Source organism: Corvus cornix, chromosome 2 (assembly GCF_000738735.6).
Source record: "Corvus cornix cornix isolate S_Up_H32 chromosome 2, ASM73873v5, whole genome shotgun sequence".
Classification (NCBI taxonomy): Eukaryota; Metazoa; Chordata; class Aves; order Passeriformes; family Corvidae; genus Corvus; species Corvus cornix.
In genome coordinates, this window is record NC_046333.1 from 34473859 (window position 1) to 34495693 (window position 21835).

The 21835-nt window shown below is 41.2% G+C and overlaps 1 protein-coding gene across 8 annotated transcripts in view; it reads left to right on the forward strand.

Annotated features, from left to right (window-relative positions):
- TRAK1 (trafficking kinesin protein 1) overlaps positions 1-17253 on the forward strand; it is a 103497-nt gene extending 86244 nt beyond the window's left edge. For 6 of the 8 annotated variants that reach the window (XM_010398799.4, XM_010398796.4, XM_010398797.4 and 3 more), the window contains 3 exons: positions 1303-1632; positions 10232-10334; positions 14286-17253. In XM_010398799.4, coding sequence (XP_010397101.3) covers positions 1303-1632; positions 10232-10334; positions 14286-15084 — 1232 coding nt within the window. In that variant the 3' untranslated portion in view covers positions 15085-17253. The remainder of the gene's footprint in view (positions 1-1302; positions 1633-10231; positions 10335-14285) is intronic. The other 2 variants (XM_010398800.4, XM_019285577.3) reach the window with 1 other exon arrangement.
- Positions 17254-21835: the final 4582 nt, after the last annotated feature.

Sequence of the window (21835 nt, forward strand, 5' to 3'; positions counted from 1 at the left end):
TAGGCTTAATTAAAATGCCTTCCATTGTTCCCACTCATTCTAGAAGAAGTTTTTCCCTGTTCACTTCCTATATACAGTAAGCTTCCTCAAATGCAATATGTGAAATGACAATTTTGCTCATTCTGTAGGATTTTTCTCAGATTGAAAATAATGTATATGAGGGCCGTCCCTTCTCACGTTATTACAGTTGTTTAGGCTGTTACACACACCGTGAAACGAATTGAACTCTTGGTCTTTGATTATGGGTAAGATATTTGTGTGCCAGCTTCTTGAATGAGTGAGTATTCTGCTTTGCAGAGAGGCAACAGGAACAGGACTGCAAAAACTGCTCCGATTTGAGCTGGCAGAAATGAAAATAAAGCTGTTTTGTTTGTGTAATAGGATATGTGTGATTTTAAGTCACGTATTTCAACACAGAAGTGATTGTGGGCACAGAGGAAAATGTAGGCCTTTGCAAGCAGTGTTTAATTGCTACTTGAGGAATCAGATAAATCCTCCCCTGATTTCACAGGGCACATCTCAGTGTATACATCAATTTTTGCCTGATCCATTGCTGTTTCTGACTGTCTCCTATTAAACCTTGAATATTGAATGCTTTTCTCTGTAAAATGCACCTCCTTTTTCAAAACATTTCTCTGCCAAGGATGAAGCTACAGGTACAGTAGCATTTAGTTATGTAGTAGCTGAATTCCTGTAGCATAGGGTCCACACAGGTCTTTAGACTTGACATGTAGTTCAGAGTTGTGTATCTGCTTACACGTGCCTGAAGTTGGTGGGGATTTCTAACATATGGTACAGAGCTAAAATTGCTGTGCAATCTGTGTGACTACTGTCCTGTTAGCCACCGGTAGTAAATTCTGGCATGTTTTCAGCACTTGTCTTAGTGTGAGCTTAATGTGGGAATGTGTGGTATATGTTCCTCTTAGAGCTTTCTGTGATGGTGCTCACATCAACAGTTAAAATATAAATTCTTTTTATTCCTGCTTAATCCCATGAATTGAAGTGGATGTGAATATTTATGGGGAGGGAATGTGCATGTGCACAAGTGTGCTGCTTCTCACCACCAGGCTTTGCCTAAGTGCTGATGTGATCAGTTTATTTCACACTGGTGTGGAAATGCTGAAGCATAGATGAAGCATTTTTGTGCTGTAGCATGTCTCCCTAGAAACATTAAATGCAGAAATACTAAAGGCTTGGAGCTCCCAAACCTTTGGTCTTTTGGATAAATGAAGAGGGACTTTGTCTTTTAGGTCTTGGATTGCTTACTAATTTATTTTGGTTGTCTTTCTGTTCACTTTCAAGGTTCTGCCACTTTGCACCACTGGCAGCAGCTGGCTCAGCCTCACTTGGGTGGGATCCTGGACCCGAGGCCCGGGGTTGTCACTAAGGGCTTCAGGACCCTTGACCTGGACCTGGATGAAGTGTACTGCCTTAATGACTATGAGGAAGATGAGACAGGTGACATTTCTTACAAGGGCCTAACTACCTCGACGCCAGTTCAGCACACAGAGACCTCAGGTGAGAGGTCACAAGCACAAGTGACTGTTTCAGAGAACAAGAATAACCCCCGCCAATCTCAGGCTTTCACAGAGGAGATGCAGGAGTCCGCGACTGACGATGATGAGGGGTCTGGTGAGGGAAACTCATTAAGTCCAGTAAAACTGACATCTTTACAGGATTTTGATTACTGGGCCATTCTCACGTCTCTTCAGAACAGCATCCATAATATTGCTTTGTGTGTAGCATCTGCACGATAGTGCGTGCAGTGGTTAGAACATAACCATTCTAACATTGGCTCAAAAATCGTTTATTTGATAATCTCTTAATTCATTTTTCAGTAACAGCATCTGTGGTCAGTATTTTACTCTATTTTGATAAGAGAAGGCTGCTAAAAGGAAGTGGTTCATTCACAAACCTTTGTGTGGCACGTATTCAACTTGTGTGTGTATTTAGTGCACGCTGTTGTGTGTGTAATGTAGAGATTACATATATTTTGTATTACTGTAGTGCAGATTCTGACTGTTCATAAGAGGTGATGTCATGTTTTAGATTTCTGTACTTTGGGAAAAAAACGAAGACTAAATGATTGGTGCACTAAAGGTGCATCTACCTTGCCTTTGCTGAAACAAATGGAGTGCCTTGAAAATCACCAAAGAAATTCTGAAAGTTTAATTCACTTACCTCAGATACACTTAGCTGTTTTTAAAGTCCTTCCGAGAGGACAAATTAAGGGGATGTTTTTATGCAGTGACTAATAACATTTCCCTTATTCTTTCTGCACCACACTATTAAATCCTGTCCTACTTATTTATAACATATTAAGACTTAAACATTTTTAAGTGACAACAGTACTGCATGAGTTATTAGATACTCTGAACTGACACTAGCAGTCTATTATTGCACAAGATCACAGATTCTCAAGACTATAGATGTGGTTTGAATTTGTGTGGTTTCTTTTTTGTCCTTGGGATATGGGGGTTTTGTTTTAATAAGCTGTATAGTCTTCATTAAGATTTGCCTCTGGTAAAGAATTATATTTAGTCCAGAATCAGAAAATTGCCATAACTCCTTTTTTATTTCCCAGACTTTTTTTTTTTTTTTTTTTTTGGTAACTACTTTAAATGAAGACACTTCCTTCCCTCTCCTTTTTCTGGGATAAATCATAATTTAATATTTGGCTGGTCTTTGGAAGATTAGATTGTCTCAGGGCTAAACAATAATATTTCTGTTATTATCATGACATGCAGAGTATCTTCAGCTCTTACTGCAATGGCAGTTCAGTGCTTTCAGCTGCTGAATATAAGCTACTTTCTACAGTCAGTTGTATTAAGGTTAAACTTTGAACCATAGAATCATTAAGGTTGGAAAAGAACTCTAAGGTCATTGAGTCCAGGCATTAACACAGCACTGCCAGGTCCACCACTAAACCATGTCCCTAAGTGCCACATCTACAGATCTTTTAAATACCTCCAGGGGTAGTGACCCAACCACTGCCCTGGGCAGCCTGTTACAGTGCTTCAACATCCAAACCCTTCAACTTCCCTTTCCATTGGCAAAAGTTGTCCTTGTTCTATGAGATCCTAGAAATAATGTTTATATTATTTTTTGTATGTCAGTATGAAAATAATAATGCCTCTTCAGGCAGTTGTGTACTGTTTTGGATATTACCCAGATTTTTATAATTTTGAAGAGTCTGAGTAACTACAGCAAGGAAAGCTGGAGATACGAGAATCAAGGACTGGCATTTTTAGGATCTGGAGAATAAAAAATTCAACACAAGATACAATTAATTTTAAAATGTGTTGCTATTGAGAGGAAGGGAACAAGCAGTTCTTCATGTACTCAGGGTACAGTAAATGTGCAAAAAAACGATGCTTGGGTTACATTTTGAAGAATTTTCTAATGGGAAGAGTATTCAACACAGGAACATGTCAAAAAAGTAGAAGACTCATTGTCATGTGAAAACATAGCTAAGGATATTGTTTAGTTCCTTGTTTGGGGTTTTTTTAAAAGAACAGATTAGTAAAACATTTCTGGGTAATAATTTGGAAGAGTTCTTTCTTTGGAGTAGAGCAATAAATATAGGCCTGCTCTGTAATTACAAACTGGTAAGAAAGTCTAGTACTTCCTTCCATTTTCTGTCTCCATTATGATTTGAATATAGGTTACTGTTTATTAAAAGGTTATTTACTGGTTATTGCTGGGAAAAGTCTGTCTCAGACAGGGTTTTTAAGTGAATTCCCTACCTTATAAATTGACAAAGTAGATAAAATCAATGAAATTGCTGTAGCAATCTTATTTTACCTGGTATTGTTTGCTGAGTAATTCTAATACATTACAGAAATAAGTGGGTCAAAATTAATAACTTTGTATAGAATGAACAAGTGCACTGAAAACTTTAATTTCCCATTCCTTTGCCTTCTTTCAAATTGCCCTGTTGCTTAGGATTTAGGAGTATCGATGAGCTACCATATTGGTTGTGTTGCTCAAATGAAGTAAAGACACTTTGTCTGCTTTTTGTTGAAGCACTTTGTCAGGCATTATACAAGGAGGAAATAACTGTGGATTTTGTCAGAGTAGGCACTTAATAATGGAGCAGTACTTCTTAGGATCTACAATCTGCCCACTGAAGAATACCTTTTGGGAGAAGGAGGTGCATGCTGAGCTTATGAATTTATTTCGTATTTAAATATTGTGCAGCCATTGCTTCTCCTCCGCATTTTTTTCTAGATTTCTCTGTAGGAAGTGCAATGCAGGTACGGGTGTGTATGGACTTGTGGCACCTCATCATGAGCCCATCATGAATACAAGGTTACAACATCATTGCTTGCATGATTCCAAGGGAGGTTCCAGTTGGCAACATACAGAATAAACTCTAGAGAATGTGGAAGTAAAATAAAAAGGGAAGGAAAGAAATATCTTGCACACAGTCTCTAGCGATAGTGCCTTTGCTTGTAATCCAGGATAGCTCCATTGTGGAAAAATCTCATTCAAGAGGTTTGTAAAAGCTGGAAGGTATCTTCTTACGGTTCCTGTTGGCAGGCCATAAAGTGGGCCAGTTTAGAGCTACAGGTTTTCTAGCCTCAGACCAAAAGGTTTTTAGTAATACAGTGCCTACAAGGACCTTCCTAGCAGGTGTAAGTTGTCTTAGTCTGTTGGGCAGGTTTCTGCAGGTTTCTGCTTCAGTTGATTGCATGCTCTGAGGTTTGTATCTTGCCTTTTTTGCACTGGATATGTTCTCTGTCACAGCACTTACAAGCCCTGTTCATATTGCCATTTTGTGTGTGCCAAGTGCTTCTCAGGATGAGCCCAAGAGCTTGTTTTGACTTCCAGGCTCAGGAGAGCAAACACAGCTGGTGCCAAAAATGTCTTGTAGCTAAAACATATTGAGGACAATTGTGATAGATATTCTTGTGATAGGTAGAGTCAGAAATCATTCTGACTAAATAAGGAAAAGTTACGTTCCTTGAGTTTTCTTGTCCCTGTGTTGAAACCTGTAGTACCCATTGATCTATAAAATAGCTTCCTCACCATAAATGCATATTCTATCCCAATCAGGAGAAGTTAGCACACATGTGCCTTATGGTCTGCAGTTGGTCTGTTGGAGCCACATGCTGTGTGTGGGTAGAGTTAACTTTATGGAGGATCATAAATTCCAAAGTTGCAGTTCTAGCCTAATACCCAGGAATAGGCTGAGATTTGTGTATCACTTTTGTAGACTTTCAGCATGAATGGAATCGTAAAGAAGTTACAGGACATAGTGTTCTTAAAATCATCTGGGACAAGTAATTTTTGAAGCACAAATTTTTAGTAACCTCAATATATTTTTTTGTTCTGTGAAAAAAACTAGTGTATTATGAAACTGTACAGAATCTGTTTTGGAGGGAGGGGTTGTTGGCATTGGTTTTTTGTTTGGTTTGTTGGGGTTTTTTAATTCACTTGCTTTCGTGTTTCCCTTAAAGAAACAGACAAAACACCAGCCATTCGAAGCACTTAATAATGTTATCAGTGTTTGGATTTTGAAGTTGGAAGGGCTACACTTGATGCAGTGTGTACTTAATTGCCTGCTAGTATTGGGTGCATAAACTGGTATTTCAGTACTTGTGTTTTTTAGTTCCACTGATTGATTGCTTTGAATAGACATGTACACAGCATTGTGGGATCAGCACTCTTGTACTACATGCTTAGACCTTAATCATGACAAGGAGGACTTTCCAAATAGATGCCTAAAATCACAAAACCACATAATGAATGTCTTATGTTTGATTTGGTTTTAGCAGGATTTCTATACATGCTTCTAAAAAGTTACCGTTGTACAGAAAAGCAATAAATTTTGTAACTCTTCTTAGAACTAAGGTATTGATGCATATTTAAATATATTTTATTTTCAAATGGCATGAATATTTCACAGTAATTATTTCTTTAAGAGAAGTCTGTCAGCAGTTGCTGTCTATGCTGTTAAAATGCTTGAATTCTAATTTGGGGATCGTAGCCTGCATAAACTCATGTTGAAGCCGCATTAAATACTTTGAAGTCTTTTTACATCTATGCTCAATGGTTATATACATACAAGAAAGTGACCTCAGCCAGAGAAACACCCTGTCCAAAGAATACCTGCCTTTGTTCGGTTTTTCCTCTCTTTGCTGTTTCCAAAGGCAAAATAAATGAAGATTTTGGAAAATCAGGTATTCAGACAATAATTTCGTTGTTTAAGAAACATAACAAAAGCAATGCTCCTGGTGCAGACATACGAATTCTTGGACGTTTTGAGTATTCACATCACATATTACATTTCTAGGAGAGCACTGTGTTCACATTTTACAGCTGTTGTTTTTATCACCTATCTCCTTTCCTTTGTAGTGGTTCACCCAGGCATCAGATCCGGCCTACTCTATATTCTCCCTATTCTGTCAGCCAGGCATTTTCAGTACAGGTAGCACTGGGTGTCAGAGCTCTCACCTTTAGCCACCTGGAGGGGATGAACTCTGCTAAATCTAGAGACTACATGAAGCCCCTGTCTTGTCCTGTGGATCCTAATGGGGTTTTGTGGCCTAGTTTCCAGTAATTTCACCTCACCCAAGAATGGAATTGGTGGCACAAACTGGCAGAAGTGAAGTCCATAGCCTGTATTCCAGATGACCACACATAGGAAAAAAATGCCTCCTAGTGGTCCTTTGTTATCCTCTTTTAAAGCAGGCAGAACTTTTCTATTCAGCAGTAAACTTCTAACGGTTTAAAACACCATCTGTTGCTCTAAGGATGCCTCAATCTGCTTGTCCTTCCATCCCTGTTTCCACAGCCTGTGCTAAAGAGATGCCCTAATTCCAGTGTGCTCTCTGCTCAAATAGCAGGGAACCAGGTTCCCTCCTTTTCTTGAAACATGCCAAAGAAATGATGGAGCAGAGTGGCTTGCTTCACTGTTGGACTAAAGTGTTAACTTTGTGTCAGTCTGGATCAAATCATACTCTGAAGATTTCCCAATTTTTTTAAAGTTAATTTCCTAATAAATCTGTATATGCCAGAATAGGTGTTTGTACAAAATACAAAAAAAGATTTGCTAGTCACCGTGAGCTCTCTGCCTCCTCACTGTTATTTCAGCATAACAGCAAATTTGAATTTTGATCCAATGGTACAAAGGTTAATGGTGTTTTAATGTAGCTACCTCTTACAAATCTTCCTCAAACTTAATTTGCCTTGATATCTTCTTGTGGACGGGGCAGGCCACTCATTTACCTACTGTAACTTTGTACCTTCCTCTGCACAAGCTGGTTGAAAATCTGGGTTAAATGACCTTTTGAGAGTTCTCTGGGCAAAAGGTCATGTCCTAAACATACCTGTTTTGCTGTTTACACCTAGCAGAATAGCCCACACGTTCTGAGTCTTGAAGCTGGATCTGAGACAGCTCTGAGATACAAATCAGCTTTGTGTTTTGTGTGAGGAAAGCCGTGTTTGTTTTACCAGAAGATGGAGCTCTCTGCACTCAGTTTGACTGGAACCTGCCTTTTTTCTTTCCCCCCCACCCAGTATTTTAAAAGGTGTTTTTATGATAGTGTTTGTGCTTACAAGAGAGTCCCTTTCAGCTATGATGGTTTGCATTTTTCCATAATGCCTGTGAATTGTTTGAGAAAACTTAACTTGAAGAATAATTAATTCCTGAGTGCTGAAACACAATCCAGCCGAAATCTTAGGTTTAGATTTAATTTTAATTTAGGGGGAAAATGCACTAACAGTTTGCAGAGGGTTCCTGATGGATGAAGTTACATGATGTTTCTGTAAATTTTGTTAAGCATTGAGTTATGTACAGATTTTTTTTCATACAGATATGAAGCCTTGTTGTTAAACTATGACTACTTTGGAAAAGAGGGTATCAGTAAAACATTTGGTTTCAGGCAGTTACATGGAGCAGGTGTTTATATTTAAGACAATACTTTGGTATATGTAAGTGTGAAGGTAGTCTTTCTTATTATAAAAATGTATTAATTCCTCATGAATTTATACCAGCTCAGGAGATGGCCATTCATATGTAAAATTACTAAGTTAGAAATTAATCATTCTGTTTCTATTTGATAAACTTTGTTCATTTACAGCAACAGGTTCTCACTCTTTTTACTGTGTCCAAAGGATGGAAAATGCTACAGCAATATGATACACACCATTGTTGACTGATGGAGGATGAAGCTGGTACAGGACTTTCTTAGTGGTATTTGAGGGTGAAATACATCCTTGGCAATGGATAGATTATTTTCATCTTTTCAATTTGTTTCCTCTGATTAGAGTTAGTGATTTCTTTACTTTTAGCAGCCTTCTCCTATCTTTGACTCATTAGTAGCAATGAGTCTTGCTTTTGCTAATGCAGCTATGTTTCTTCAATGTGCCTGTCTCCAATCTGAGGGGATGCCCAGTGGATATTACAAATGGGGAAAATGCACTGATTGTATTACAGCTATGTGCTTTGGGTTGAGCTTGCAATCTTAAACCAGCATTGCTTTATTCTGTTCTCTATTCATCATCCAGGGATAATTGCTTTGTTTCTAATTGATTTATGTTAAAGTCCTGTGTTTCTCTAAATAACCAATTTTTTCATGTCCAGTTATTTGAGCTCTTTCTCCAGATTTTCTTATAACTCTCTACAAAATGGAGAGAATCATGATTGCTAGGCTGTGCTCCCTTGTAATAGCTTTTGTAGTGCTCACACTAATCTCTAAAGCAACTGGATTCCTGAAGCATCCTAATTACCATCTCTGGAGGTGAAGTAGAGCTTGTTGTTATGTTATGCTGTGCTAACATTTGAGTGTGTTAACATGACACTCCAGTGGGTCCTTGGAAATATCCTTCTCTAATGTACAGCCGTACATTCCAGCGCTGACTAGAAGTTACCTCACACTGTATGCTCAGCCACTTCTGCTTCCACTGTTCACACTGCCCATGCTCTACCCTTCACACACTGCTTTTATGTGTTCTTAAAGGGCTACCTAACCACACACACTGTTTTGGAGCTGTGATACTTTATATATGAAAAAGGGAACACAGCCACAATTAAGACTTGCCTTGCTTCTGCTAAGCTGCTCTGGGAGTTCAGAGTGGTGTCTGGTCTACCTGGTCGGTTTGTCTGTCTTTTGCAGTGTGTTGAATAGTTGTGTACTGTGGTATTAAAATGTGGCTTAATCAGGGAATGGCTCAGAGGGTTGGGTAGGACTGGGGGGAGGGAGCTGCACACAGTTTTTATTGTGCATGTCTTTTGACCACTGCTAAGTTTGGTTACTAAGTAAGAGAACCTATGCAATCATGATATCTTTGATGTAATATTTAACTCTGGGTGTTTTTCAACCAGCTTTTCAGATGCATGGCTCTTAAATTCTGTAGTTTTTTTGCAGTGACCACAGCTGCATTATATAGCAGGTTAATACAGCCACAGAATCATTTCTACCAAGAAGAAAGAAGTTGTCCTAAGTCCTTCATTTTTAAAACCGAGCTATATTGCTTCTTTCCCAAATCACTGATCTATCACCAGTGGCAGTTTTACAGCCATATTTGTTAGGAAATTTGCTTACTACACTGTCTACAAATATTCAAAAACTGCTATACTATGCAGCTGAGGACATACATTCTTAAAGAACCTAATCACATGCACAAGAGAAATGTCACAGATGTAAAGTAGTGGATCCAAAAAACTACCACTTTCCATATCGTGGATGTGGAAAGTACGAGAAACAGTAATTAATGTGTGTCCCTCCCCTTCCCACCCCAACAATCTGTACTCCTGTAGCATTAGCCTGATGGATCCATTACTGAGAAGTAATGGGGATACCTTTTTGTGGATCAAGCTAAAAGCTGAAAGGCACAAGCATTTAGAAAATCCCGGTGCTCCTGAGCTGGTACTAGAAAATGCTGCTTGTAATTTCCCACTGATGCAAGTTGCTGGTTTAGATAAGGACTAGCATTTCAAGCACTGCCTGGCCTAAATGTGGCTTGAACAAAACCTAATCTGCAGTGTTTGTGATCATGGGCAAGTTTCAGCGGACCTTTTTAGCACTGGCCTTGGAGTCCTAGAGGTGTTTCCTTTGGAGAACAAGTGTCTGCTTAACACTGTAGTACTTGGGCATTTCTCTTCTCTTGCATTGATCCCATCAAGGTGCCTCATCACTTATTGCATCTGTCTTATCAGCACACAGAAGTTTGGTTTTCCCCTTTCTTGTGTAAAATGCAAAGAATTTGCTTTTTTTTAATTTAGTACCTCATCCTGGGAAGTGCATGTCACAAACCAACTCCACCTTCACCTTCACCACCTGCCGCATTCTGCACCCCTCCGATGAACTCACACGAGTCACGCCAAGGTAAGGGATTCTCATGATGGCAAAGCATTCAGCTCTATCAGAGTTTCCCCTCTAAGCAAATGCAAAATAATAGCATAAGCATAGGCATTGGCTGCATTGGTGAATTACAACACACACACCAATTACTCCTCCAATTTTGAGTTACCTCAGCCTGATTTTGAGAGGCACGTGTGGTGTTTTAAAAAGCCAATCAAAATTTCTTAAGTTTTGTTGTCTCTAGATGTTGCAGGATCAGGCATAACTATATTGGCTTCTGGTATCTAAACCTGGCTACTCTTCATCTTAGACTAGTTATAGTCCTCATATGTGAATGCACAGAATGTGATCTCTCACAAAAAAGATGAGAGGTTTTTTCAGGGAGAAAGTCTAAGTCTTTCCTCTCAGAAGAAGAAAAGATGTGCAGATAAAGAAATCCAGGAAGTACTTGAGGAATGGAGGAGGAGGTATAACTGGAAACAGGGAGATGTCTACTTTGTACCTTGGTGTAATTGTTAGAAATGAATTCCTGGCAGCCAGACTGAAACTGATGCAATAGCAATTGGCAGTATAGACACTGCATGCCAACAGTAGGCAGTGTTGTGGCCTTATGGAAGGTGAAGATCAAACAACCAGGGGGAGGGGGGCGTGTGGTGTGGTGTGAATTTCATACCTAAAGAGGGAGTTTTCCTCCCTTAGCAAATCAGGATTTACAGAATGTTCTTCTCTGTGTGTAAGGACAGTGCTTTCTCTGCCCCTTCCAGCTCCTGTGTGGGGGTGTACCACTGTGTAGGTCCCCGTGCAGAGGGACCTACACTTGTTTAGACATGATAGGCACTGACTGCCTATGAAGGGCATGAAAAGTAAGGGTATTGAATATGAAAACCTGTCAAGTGGAAAGGAAATGTATGATGTTTAAATGTAACTTTTTTGCATCCCTTTCTGAACTTAGTTATTAGTGGCCTGCCTGGTTTTTCTTTACTCTTTTCTGTCTTTCCCCTCAGCACAATTACTGAAGAGATGCTCTTATATGGTTGCAGTTCTATTTTAGTTTTCTTGTTATTATTGAATTGCTGTCAGTTGTGGTCGTAATAAAGTCTTTGGATACTAAATCAAACAAATCAGTCAGAAAAGACAGCTAAATTCAGTACATTTTCAGCTGTCTTAGTTAAATGGAAGTTCATTGTTCGTTCAGGAGAACAAAGAGCAAAATAAACAAAATATTGTTTTCAGCAGACATGTTTACAGAGCTCCTCCTTACCAACTATAAATGATTCTTCACAGGTCATGTGAGGAGGACGAGAAACTGCGTTATGTCTCGTGATGAGAGGAGGTGTAGGGCAGACACTGTGACCCAGCGTGGTTGGGGGTGAGCAGCACTGCCAGCAGCATCTCTGTTGGCAGGGTCATGTACAAGGAATGCTAGTGTGTGTGGCACCAGATAACCCCAAGAGGTTTGGCATTTACCTGCCTGGTTGCATTTTAATCTGTGCTACCCCAGGTGTTGCTGTAACCTTACTAAATTTCATCAAGCTAAATGAAATGCTCATTTATTTGTTTCTTTTCTCAATCTAACTCTGAAACCATCACTGGGCTGAGTTGCTGAGGCCACTTTGAGTCTGTTTCTGCAGTTGTGTCCAGGCTGCCTTGCAGTGTTGGTCAGTTTGATGGGAAAAATATTTCCCAGTTAAAGCAATGCCAAAGTGATCAAATGGACAAAAAGGCAACATCTGCAACTGCTTTCTTGCAGGGATGGCTTTTTTTTTTAATTGCACTGTAGTGTATAACTGTGCTGAAAAATTAGTAGAAATACTAATCTACATATCTGTGCAACTGAAATCTGTTACCTGGAAGGAGTGAAGCTGTTGAGGTTAATAAACCATTGGAGTGCTGTAGTTTTCATCTTGTGACTAGGATATCTTGGAAGCCTGGTTATTGGCACCATATGTCTGGATTTCTGAAATGTATATGGTCGTACCTTGTCGAAAGTCAGTTCATGCAGTAAACTCTCTTTCTTTTCTCTCCCTCACGCTTTTCAAGACTTCTGTATTGTGTATTTGGGTGTAAGGGAAGTGTACCACAGTGGCTGACACTGCTCTTTAGTTCCAATGGAATCAGAACTATGAGGGTCCAGCTTTAGTCAGTGCTTAAGAGAAGAATTGTGAACTAACTTCTTTCCACTCAGCCTTGCCCTCAGAGTGTGTGTGCTGCTGCAGTGAGTGTGCATGGTCTCCTTAGCTCTGCTGGGAGAGATCCTTCTTCCCTGCCGCTAAGTCAGCACAGGCAGAAGGGAGAGGACATCAGGATGTGCCTTAGCACATCTGCCACATGCACTGACAGCCACAGCACACACGGGGGTGCAAGGAGACCGATTCCAGAGCCACTTAGCAAGGCTGCTTTTTAATTATATCTGCCAGTTTTCTCAAATAAGTGTTTCACTGCAGCATACCAGGAGGAATATATGGGATTCCTCTTGTTGAATTGGATCTGCAATTCAACTTCCTCAGTTTCTCTTGCTTATGGTGGAGGTTGGTACCATTCAAAATCACTGTTAGAGATCATGTTGGTCACATCCTATTTAGCCTTGTAAAGAAGACATGACTTGAGACTTCATAGCATCAGGCTAATATTTTTGTAATTAAGAAGTGCCTTAAAGATATGCTGATTTTTAGACCATGGGACTAGAGTTTCTGGTGTTACATGAACTCACATCACCTGCTCTCTGTAAACCAAGGATCTAGATGATGTTCTAAGCTCATCAGAAGCTGCAGCACAAAACATGCCAGGGTGTCTAACCTGACATGCACAGTAGTGTTGGCTAAGTAGAGTTCATTAATGTAAGGTGTAATGAGATGGAAAATTCCAGTCAAGACACAATCTCAGAGCCCTTTTTGTCCATATGGGCAAAAAAGATGCAATTTAGTCATTGGCCAGAGTCTTCTGGAAATCCAACGAGATTGTCTCAAAGTGGCTCTTTGATGCTTTTCTTGGTGCGGAGAACCCAACTTAAGTTAAAGTTGCGTGTTCTGGCTGAGCCAATCCAAGAGTGTGGCTCTACTGAAAAGGCAAGATCCCACTCTCTCCCCTGTTCTTTCTCCTCCCAGCTGCTTAGTTTTCCCCCTGTCTTCAACTGGCTTTACTTTCTCTCTGACTCTTGGTGAGTGTCTTCTACTTGCTAACCTGGCAAGGTGAGGGAATAGATTTCCTTCTTTGAACAGTGGTGAGCTCATATCATTGAATCCTTCCTTAGCATCAAGTGTTGCATTGCACAAGACTGACTGAGTGCCATTAGAGGGGATGAACCCATGCCTAGGAGATACTACTGTGGAATTCTTTTTTTTTTTTTTTTTTTTTTTTTTGGTATGTGTGTGTACATGTGAAAAAGACCATCATTTGCACATGGTTAGAAAAAGTTGGAAAGTGTTTTTTTCTGAGGTTGCATGGAGCTCTTGGGATTCTCTCAAACAGACATGAATCTGCAGTGTCATAGATATCCCACATGCCTTGTTTCTGGAATAACTGAGTACACCATGCCTTGATGAATGAGCATTCAGTTCTGTGTGCTCAGAAGTGACACTAAAAAGTAAATGTCTTGCTTATATCATTGGTCCAGTCTCCTGCATTTCCTTGTCTCTTAGAAGCAACTGGGAGTTGTTACAGCCAGTAGATCAGGAAGAAAAAGTGAAGGTGTTGATCAAAACCTGTAAATAGTTTTATCAGGAGAAATGTGGTGCTGGCTCTCGGCAGTGGCATTAATCCTGTGAGACTGGGCTGTGAAGTGTGCAAAGTGGAGATGTGTTTTGTAAGATCTGATGGTTTTGCGCTTGTAATCACATTTGTGGGAGGCTGGGAACTGTCAGTGACCTGTGCACTCTCCAAATGGATAAAAGGCTCTGCTCAGGGTTAAAAATCTTGCCTGCAGTAAATTTCAGTTTTCTACTGGAGAGAATAATTTGACTCCTCCTTTGCTTTCAGCCTTAACGCAGCACCTACTCCAGCTTGTGGCAGCATTAGCAATTTGAAAGGCACCCCGGTGGCTACTCCCTGCACTCCTCGGCGTCTGAGTTTGGCCGAATCCTTCACCAACCTCCGGGAATCCACGACGACAATGAGCACGTCCCTGGGGCTGGTGTGGCTGCTGAAGGAAAGGGGCATCTCGGCAGCAGTGTACAATCCACAGAGCTGGGACAGAGCCAGCAGGAGCACCCTGCTGAACACATACTCCCCGAAAATGGCGATCATTCCTTCCACTCCCCCAAACTCACCCATGCAGACACCTTCTTCTTCCCCTCCATCTTTTGAGTTCAAGTGCACCAGCCCACCTTATGACAACTTCTTGGCTTCAAAACCTGCTAGTTCAATCTTGAAGGAGGTGAGGAATAAAAAGAACATCAGGAACAGTGAGAGCCAAACTGACGTGTCTGTTTCCAACCTTAATCTTGTGGACAAAGTCAGGAGGTTTGGTATTGCCAAAGTTGTGAGTTCAGGGCAAACGTCAGCTCCTCCTTTAACTGATGACCAGGGACCTCTTCTCTGTGGGGCACAGGGACCTGTGAGGGCCCTTGTTCCTGGAGGTCTGGCACCAGACGGTCTCCCCTTGGGCTGCCCTGCCGTGACCAGTGCCATTGGGGGCATCCAGCTGAACAGTGGCATCCGAAGGAACCGGAGCTTCCCCACCATGGTGGGTTCCAGCATGCAGATGAAAGGCCCAACGTCTCTCACCTCGGGGATCCTCATGGGAACCAAGCTCCCGAAGCAAACTAGCTTACGATGAAGGACTTTATTTTTACAGCTAATCTTTTTAAATGAAAATACTCAGATTCTTTCTCCAATCTCCTTTTCCTTTCCCCACCACCCCTTCATTGCCTCTTGAGTTTGACAAATCAACTTCGTGCCTAATGGGAGAAATGTGTAAACTTTGTATAAAATGTGTAAATATGTACCAGATCTATTGTAACTAATTGGATTATTTTACTGTTCAATTGAGTGCGAAAGGCTCTATGTTATGATTGCTGTATTAAGGTTAACTTGCTAACCTTTTGAAAAGGGTTTTTTTTTTTAAGATGCACTGAAAAAAACAAAAGAGCAAAACCAACAAAAAATAACTTGACTAGAAAAACGTGAATTCTGTAGCTAGCCTAACTTGAGTCAAAGGTGCATGGGAAGCTATTGAATGTGTTATGTGAGACCTCTCATTACATCACTTGAAGCATGGGAGCATTTGTGCTTCATTAAATACTGAGAAAAGCACTCAGTTTAACATGTGGTAGTTTTAATTTTGCCTCTGTAGATGAGTTGAGCTGAGTTATTGGAGTGCCTGGCTATTATGCCTGAATGGATGAATTTTTTTTTCCTGTTCTGTATTTGCCTCTTCCCCAAGATTATAAACTTGAACTAATACTGTGTTGAGGTCAGCAGGCCCACTGGGTACCTGGAATATTAATGTATTCCTACCACCGCTGTTTCCTTTGGCACACTTACACTCTGTGCAACTTCTTTTTTTGTTGTTTGTTTTGTTTTGTTCAATGCTGCACTGGATTGTGGAAGGGAAAATACTTTACTATGTGTTGCTGCCACTGAAACATGCTTTGTCAGTGCGCCCAAAGAAAACAGTTTTCACAACTTGTGAGGTAAACATGGCAGTGACTTCCTAGAAGTCCAAGTTGCGGAACAGATCGACAGATAAGAATGTTATAAAAGAACATGTAGCAAAACCAGTATTAGGAAAAGGTGAGTCCTTGAAACCTCAGCAGAGAACCACAGAAAACATTTAGTAACAGAATGGTACAGGCAGGAAAGAGCAACTTGCAGCCCTCATGCTGATCTTCGTGTTTCATGCATGTTGAAGACAGTGGCCTTGTAAGCAGGGTGAGAATATTCTCCACCCATTTTCTGTTTTCTTTTTTCCGAGAAACCTTTTTCATCTGAAGGCAGACCTTAGTCCAGGTAAAAATAGGGGAAATGCTTTATTTTAGCAGTGTTTTTAAAATGAAAAAAATACCTGCCATACAAACATATAACCCACTGCTTTTTCAGAAAGGAAACATAAGACCTCACGCAACCTTTAGCTGCCAGGCAATCTGAATTATATCACAATTTTTTCTCTGTTTCTCCCAACTCTGCTGAGTGCTTGTAGAAGGAGTTTGAATACCTTGGAACTGGAACAGACTGGAGGGAACTTGTTTCCAGAGCAGAGCTCAGACATAAATATTTTTTGGGAGAGGGGATGGAGAGGAGTAAAGCAGGGAGGGTTTAGCAGCCACTTTCTTTTCCTTGCACTTCTTGTGGCATCTAAAATCAAGCTCCCCGTTTGTTACCATTGTCACACTACATGTAATTGCTGTGCATTGCCATGTGTACCAGACTGTTACTAAATTATTAGCACTGATAATTTCTTGTATAAATGAAACTGTCTTTTAGTCTTTGTGATGAGAGATAGGTGGGTGGTTTGTTTTTTTCTGAATGACGTAGTTATTGCGGTAGTGCTATGGACACTAAGGATATATTTTGAGAAAGAAAAGAAAACACATTGGTCAGTTACAGCATGTGTTTGAAGACTTCTATTTATTCTATGAACTTACAATGTTTTAGTAAAATGCCATCAGCTCTGTTTGCTGTTGTATGTGTGCACTTATTGCAAGTAAATTTAAGTATCTTTTTATTTGAATGTATCTTAAACCAGTAGATAGAATAACAGTTGATTCTGAAAAAAAGTCGTGGACTTCATAATGGACCATTTTATATACCCAGAGGAAGAAAGCAATACCATAAGAGAACTTAAAGTGTAGAAGTTAATCGTGCAATCGGGAAGTATTATTTAGCCTTTAAATAAGCTGTAGGAGCTGTCCACCCACCAGAGAAAGCAACTGTAACACTTCAGAATGATGAAATTTAATTTTTTCTTCACTAATATCAATAAAATAACAGAAAAGTTGCATTGTCATGTGTTATTCAACTTTTTCTCGGTTCTTTTAAAGTGATAAATCTTCCACCTTGATCCCTTGCTCTCATCTTAGTTGAAGCAAAATGAGAGGCCATCCTTTGTTTTTTTGAATTCTTAGACACAGAACTGTTTGAAAAGTTTTCAGATTTTAAGCTTGCTGAAATCAGTGAAACTTGAGTCAAAAGAAAAAAGAGAAGCAAATGCACTTTTTGATTTTTTAATTTGAGTTGTGAGAAATGCAGAATTGGATGTTGTGTGGTTTCTGTATTTTGAGGAGGAGAGGAGTTTGCACTCTCCTGCCTAATACAGTGCAAAACATGTAGTAACAAAATGTGAAAGTACAGAATAAGGAGGAAACATCCTGTATTTTTCAAAAGAGACAAGACTGAGGTCTGTTGTTAGCCAATATCTTTGTTACTGAGGGAGGGAACATTATAGTGATTAAACATCAGGCAGTGAGAAGCTCAAAAAAACCTGTACATGTGGTGAAAGCTAAGCAATGGGGGAGGGAATAATCAGGCAGTTACTCTTAGAAAGATTAGACACCCTCATTGAGGAGAAGGATGTGTGTGTGTGTGTATGAGGTGGAGAGGGAAATAAAAGCATTTGTATCACGTACTTGCTACAGAGAGAAAGTGGGATAGCAGTAATGCCAAAATAAACTCATGGAGGGCTTGCATTAGTGTGACGCAGTGCCCTACGCCAGCTGTGAGAGAGGCTGATGTCAGGGGCACAGCCAGGGCCTGTCAGTGAGTACAGACACTCATCTTTCCTCTCTGCCCAGCTCCGAGCCTGGGGGAAGCTGGTGGTCAGAAAGTTAATGGTTAACGGGAGGGACCCAGGGAGGGTAAGCACTGTGCATCCAGCCCTCCTTGCCTGGTAACAGGATGAGTTAAGCAAGTGCCAGTCCAGGGAAGGTGAGAGCACAGAGTCTGAGATGCACAGAAGAGAGAGTGTTGAAATAGTGCTCCACCCTTGCAATATTCAGCTATCTCAGAAACTTTTCTGGATGCATCTTCACTTCTGGTAATTCTCCTCTGAAAGCTCGGTTGGAGGGGAGAGGAAGATAAGGTGTTGAGGATTGTGTCTTTTAAGACTGGGCTATGGACACATAAGGGAGGGATAGGCTATGGCATGTTCTTTGGAGAGCCAAAACTGGCTAAAAAAGCCTTTTGAGACTCTTCCCTCTTCTTTTTACATGTATCGTAAGTATCAGATGGCCCCACACCATACTGCTGTTGTGCACAGAGGTTTGAGAGTTCCTCCCAACTCCCTGGCCACATGTACTGGCAGCTCTCTACATTTAATTGAAAAGTCCAACAATGCTGGTGAGATGTGTCCTGCCTTCCCTTGGTACAGACGGCATCTGCTGCCCGTGGCTTGTATTCGTGGTGAAGAATTAGCCTCGTTCAGCTGTGCTACCACATCTCACTGGGTGCTGTTCAGACCTGCTTCAATTCACTTAACAAGCCAACTGAACCACAGAATGGTAAGGAAAATAAAAGTCCTGAAAGTTACTGGTGCTTAGCAATGTCCTTGGCTATAATGTAGGCAGTGGGCTTTCATGTGAGAATGGCCTACACTTGAGAAGCCACTAATGTTTGTATTTAAAAGATGACAGAGATTTTTGTCCTGCTGAAATAGATTTCAAGCTGTGCTGAATCCAATTGCTGTTCAATTGACACAGGTACTTTGAGATGATTAAAGCTTTAACAAGCACACAGGCAGTTTTTTCCTTTCTTTAAGGGAATTTTAATGAACTTAGGGGATACAAAAATTGAACACACAGGGAAGCCTTTTACTGCTCTGCTGGGACATTGAAAGGTTCACCTTGTTTGACTTGCAAATTCCTCTGCTCAAGCCTCGGAGAGGGAAGTGCCTGGTCTGCTGTCAGGCTTGCTGAAATATGCACAGCTGGGCTGCAGCTGGGAACATCTGGCTGGGGCATGTTGCCAGCCCACACGCAGCAAGGATGAAGCAGCTGGGGATGCATCAAAGCTGAGGAGAGGAGAGTAGGATCCACATGTGCTCCTGCATGAAATACCAGGGGAGATGAGACTGTTCAGGGTCAGGCGCATTGGTGTAGCTGAGGTTTCCCTCACATGCTGCCCCAGCTCCCAGGCAGAGCTGCCCCATCCCCAGGCATGGGTGCTCCCTCTCTCTTGCTTAGGTTTCCCCTCATTCCAACAAGGAGCACTTGCTGTTTCCACCCTCTTTGCACAGCTGCTGTATGCACAGCTCTGCACAAGCAGAACCACAAGCTTTTCCCAAATAATTTATGTGGAGTTTGCAGTAAGCTGCTCCATTCACAGAGATTTGCCCAGCACCTGTTTTGAAATAATAAAGCTGGAACAGAACTAACTGAATAAAGCTCACGGAGAAAATAAACAGCCTTTAAATGCAAGAAGGTATTGATTTGCTGTTTTGCCAGTGTAAATTTAGCACCTATGCACATGCTTTCATAAAGATGAATTTGGATAAAGCTGAATTAAATGTCAAGAGAGTTGGCAGTGCCAGGAGTCTCACATCCCAGACAGCACCAGGAGGTTGTGCCAATGCACTGCTGGGTGTGCTGGAATCTGTGGGGCACTTCTCAGCCCAAAATCTTTGCTGGATGCAAGGAGCTCCTACCCAGCTGCAGGGCCTCCATCTCTGAGGCTGCTGTTTCCCTTGGGTTAAAACAGAGCAACCTAGAGAGTGGCTTCACTAATGCCATAGGATAAGGGTTGTACCAACCAGGGCTGAATGACTTTCCCAGGTTTGCTGGCTCCCCTGTTTAGCTCAAATTAGCACCTCCAGGTCACCTGGGAGCTGAACGGTGTCTCAGCAGCCTTTACAACCCTTTCCCACCTGGGGAATTTCTTCTGTTCCCAGAGGAGCAGGTGATGGACATTTTTATGATGAGGATAATGTTGCTGAGCTGCTTATAGCCAGCTGCTAACAGCCTGCTCCCCTTTGCCTTGAGGAACAGCACTGTATCCCAGAGTCACAGTCCCTCTTCATAACTACTGCAGTTGCCCCCATACTTCTTTACTCTTAACACTCAACTCGTGTCAGTCAGGTGGTGAAATCATTTTTGTGTGTCAGGCAAAGATGCCCCTGTCCTGGGGGAGTGGTGTAGAAAAGCTGCCAAACCCACCGGCTGACTGCACTGAGGGCTGTGTGCTTTCAGAGACATCTTCAGAGACCTTCAGAAGAGAGGAAGGGGAAAGAACATCTTTGTCTCTCCATCCATCTGCCTGTAGGAAATGAGACAAAGGAGACAAACAAAAGGTTGGGGTTTTTCCTAATTGACAGCATTCTGCAATAGTAAGGCTTGATTTGTGACATCACCCACTCCCAGCCCCCCCGCAATATTACAGTATTACATCCTTCATCAGTGTAAGCCAGGGATGAAAACATTTAAAAATATTTCTTGAATGTTCCTGACATTAATTTAAAAGATAGCAAAACAGAAACTGAGTTTTCTCCCAAGTAGTTTTAAAGAAACATCACTTTGGTGGGAAATGTTTAAATATATGCATTTTTAGATTTATTTGTATTTCCCTCAGTTTAAAAAAAAATATATTAATTGGTTTTAATCTCTTGTTTGAAAGTTTTGGGAAAAATGGGCACTTTGGACTCTCTTGCTGTGAGCAATAACCAAAACCAAGGAGAGAATTCAGGTGATTTGGGATTCATTATGCTTAGAAAGGAACCTAAAAAAAGCCAGACTAGGTGGCTTGGAAACTGGTTGACTGGGAGAAGCTTGAGAGGAAGAAAAGCAGAAAAACATTTCCATGTTTTCTAGATGAGATCCACAAAAAAAAAAAAAAAAAAAGGTATTTGGTGTTACTAGAGAAGAAAACTCCCCGTTACTGTTTACTGAAGTCTCCCTTTCACTGCAGATTCTGCAGTGCTGTTTGCTCCCCTAGCTGGGAACAGCTCCTCAAAGTGTTTTTGTGCTCAACCCTTGGCACAACCGTTTTGGTTTGTTTCCCAGTCTTCTTGGTTTTGGTAGAATTTTGGTTTAGTGCAACTATTTTCTATGTATTGTTTTCTATGCTTTGTGTTTGCCTGTTAACTGCTGTAGAAATTGCTGCCTCTTTCCTTTGGCAAGCACCTGCTTTCCTGTGTGTGACAAATATTTTCCTTTTTGTCATAGTGCACACGTTAGGGAGAAACTCTGTGAATTATGCAATGCAAAAATCACCTCCTTTACAATTTAGGGCATTCCTTAGATGGGAGATCCAGCTGCTGAAGGAGACCCAGGAGCTTCAGGGAGGTTGGTTACCCGTGGTGGAGGAACAAAGTGCAAGTAAAACACATTTTTTTCAGCCTGCCCACAGGCAGATGGGAATGACTGCAGAATCTGCAGGGTGCTGGTTTTGCACAAGCTGGGATCACTGCCCAGCTCTGAACTTGGGGCCCTCTGCCCTGCTCTGAGCCAGGTGAGAGCTGGGCAGAACCTCCCTCCTCCTCTTCACATTGGTGGGCAATAGCCAACTCAGACAGCCTCTGTGATACTTGGGAGCCACCCCTTTCCTTTCAGGATACTGTGACTAGATTGCTCCAATACGTCTCCCTCTCAGGATCACCTTCT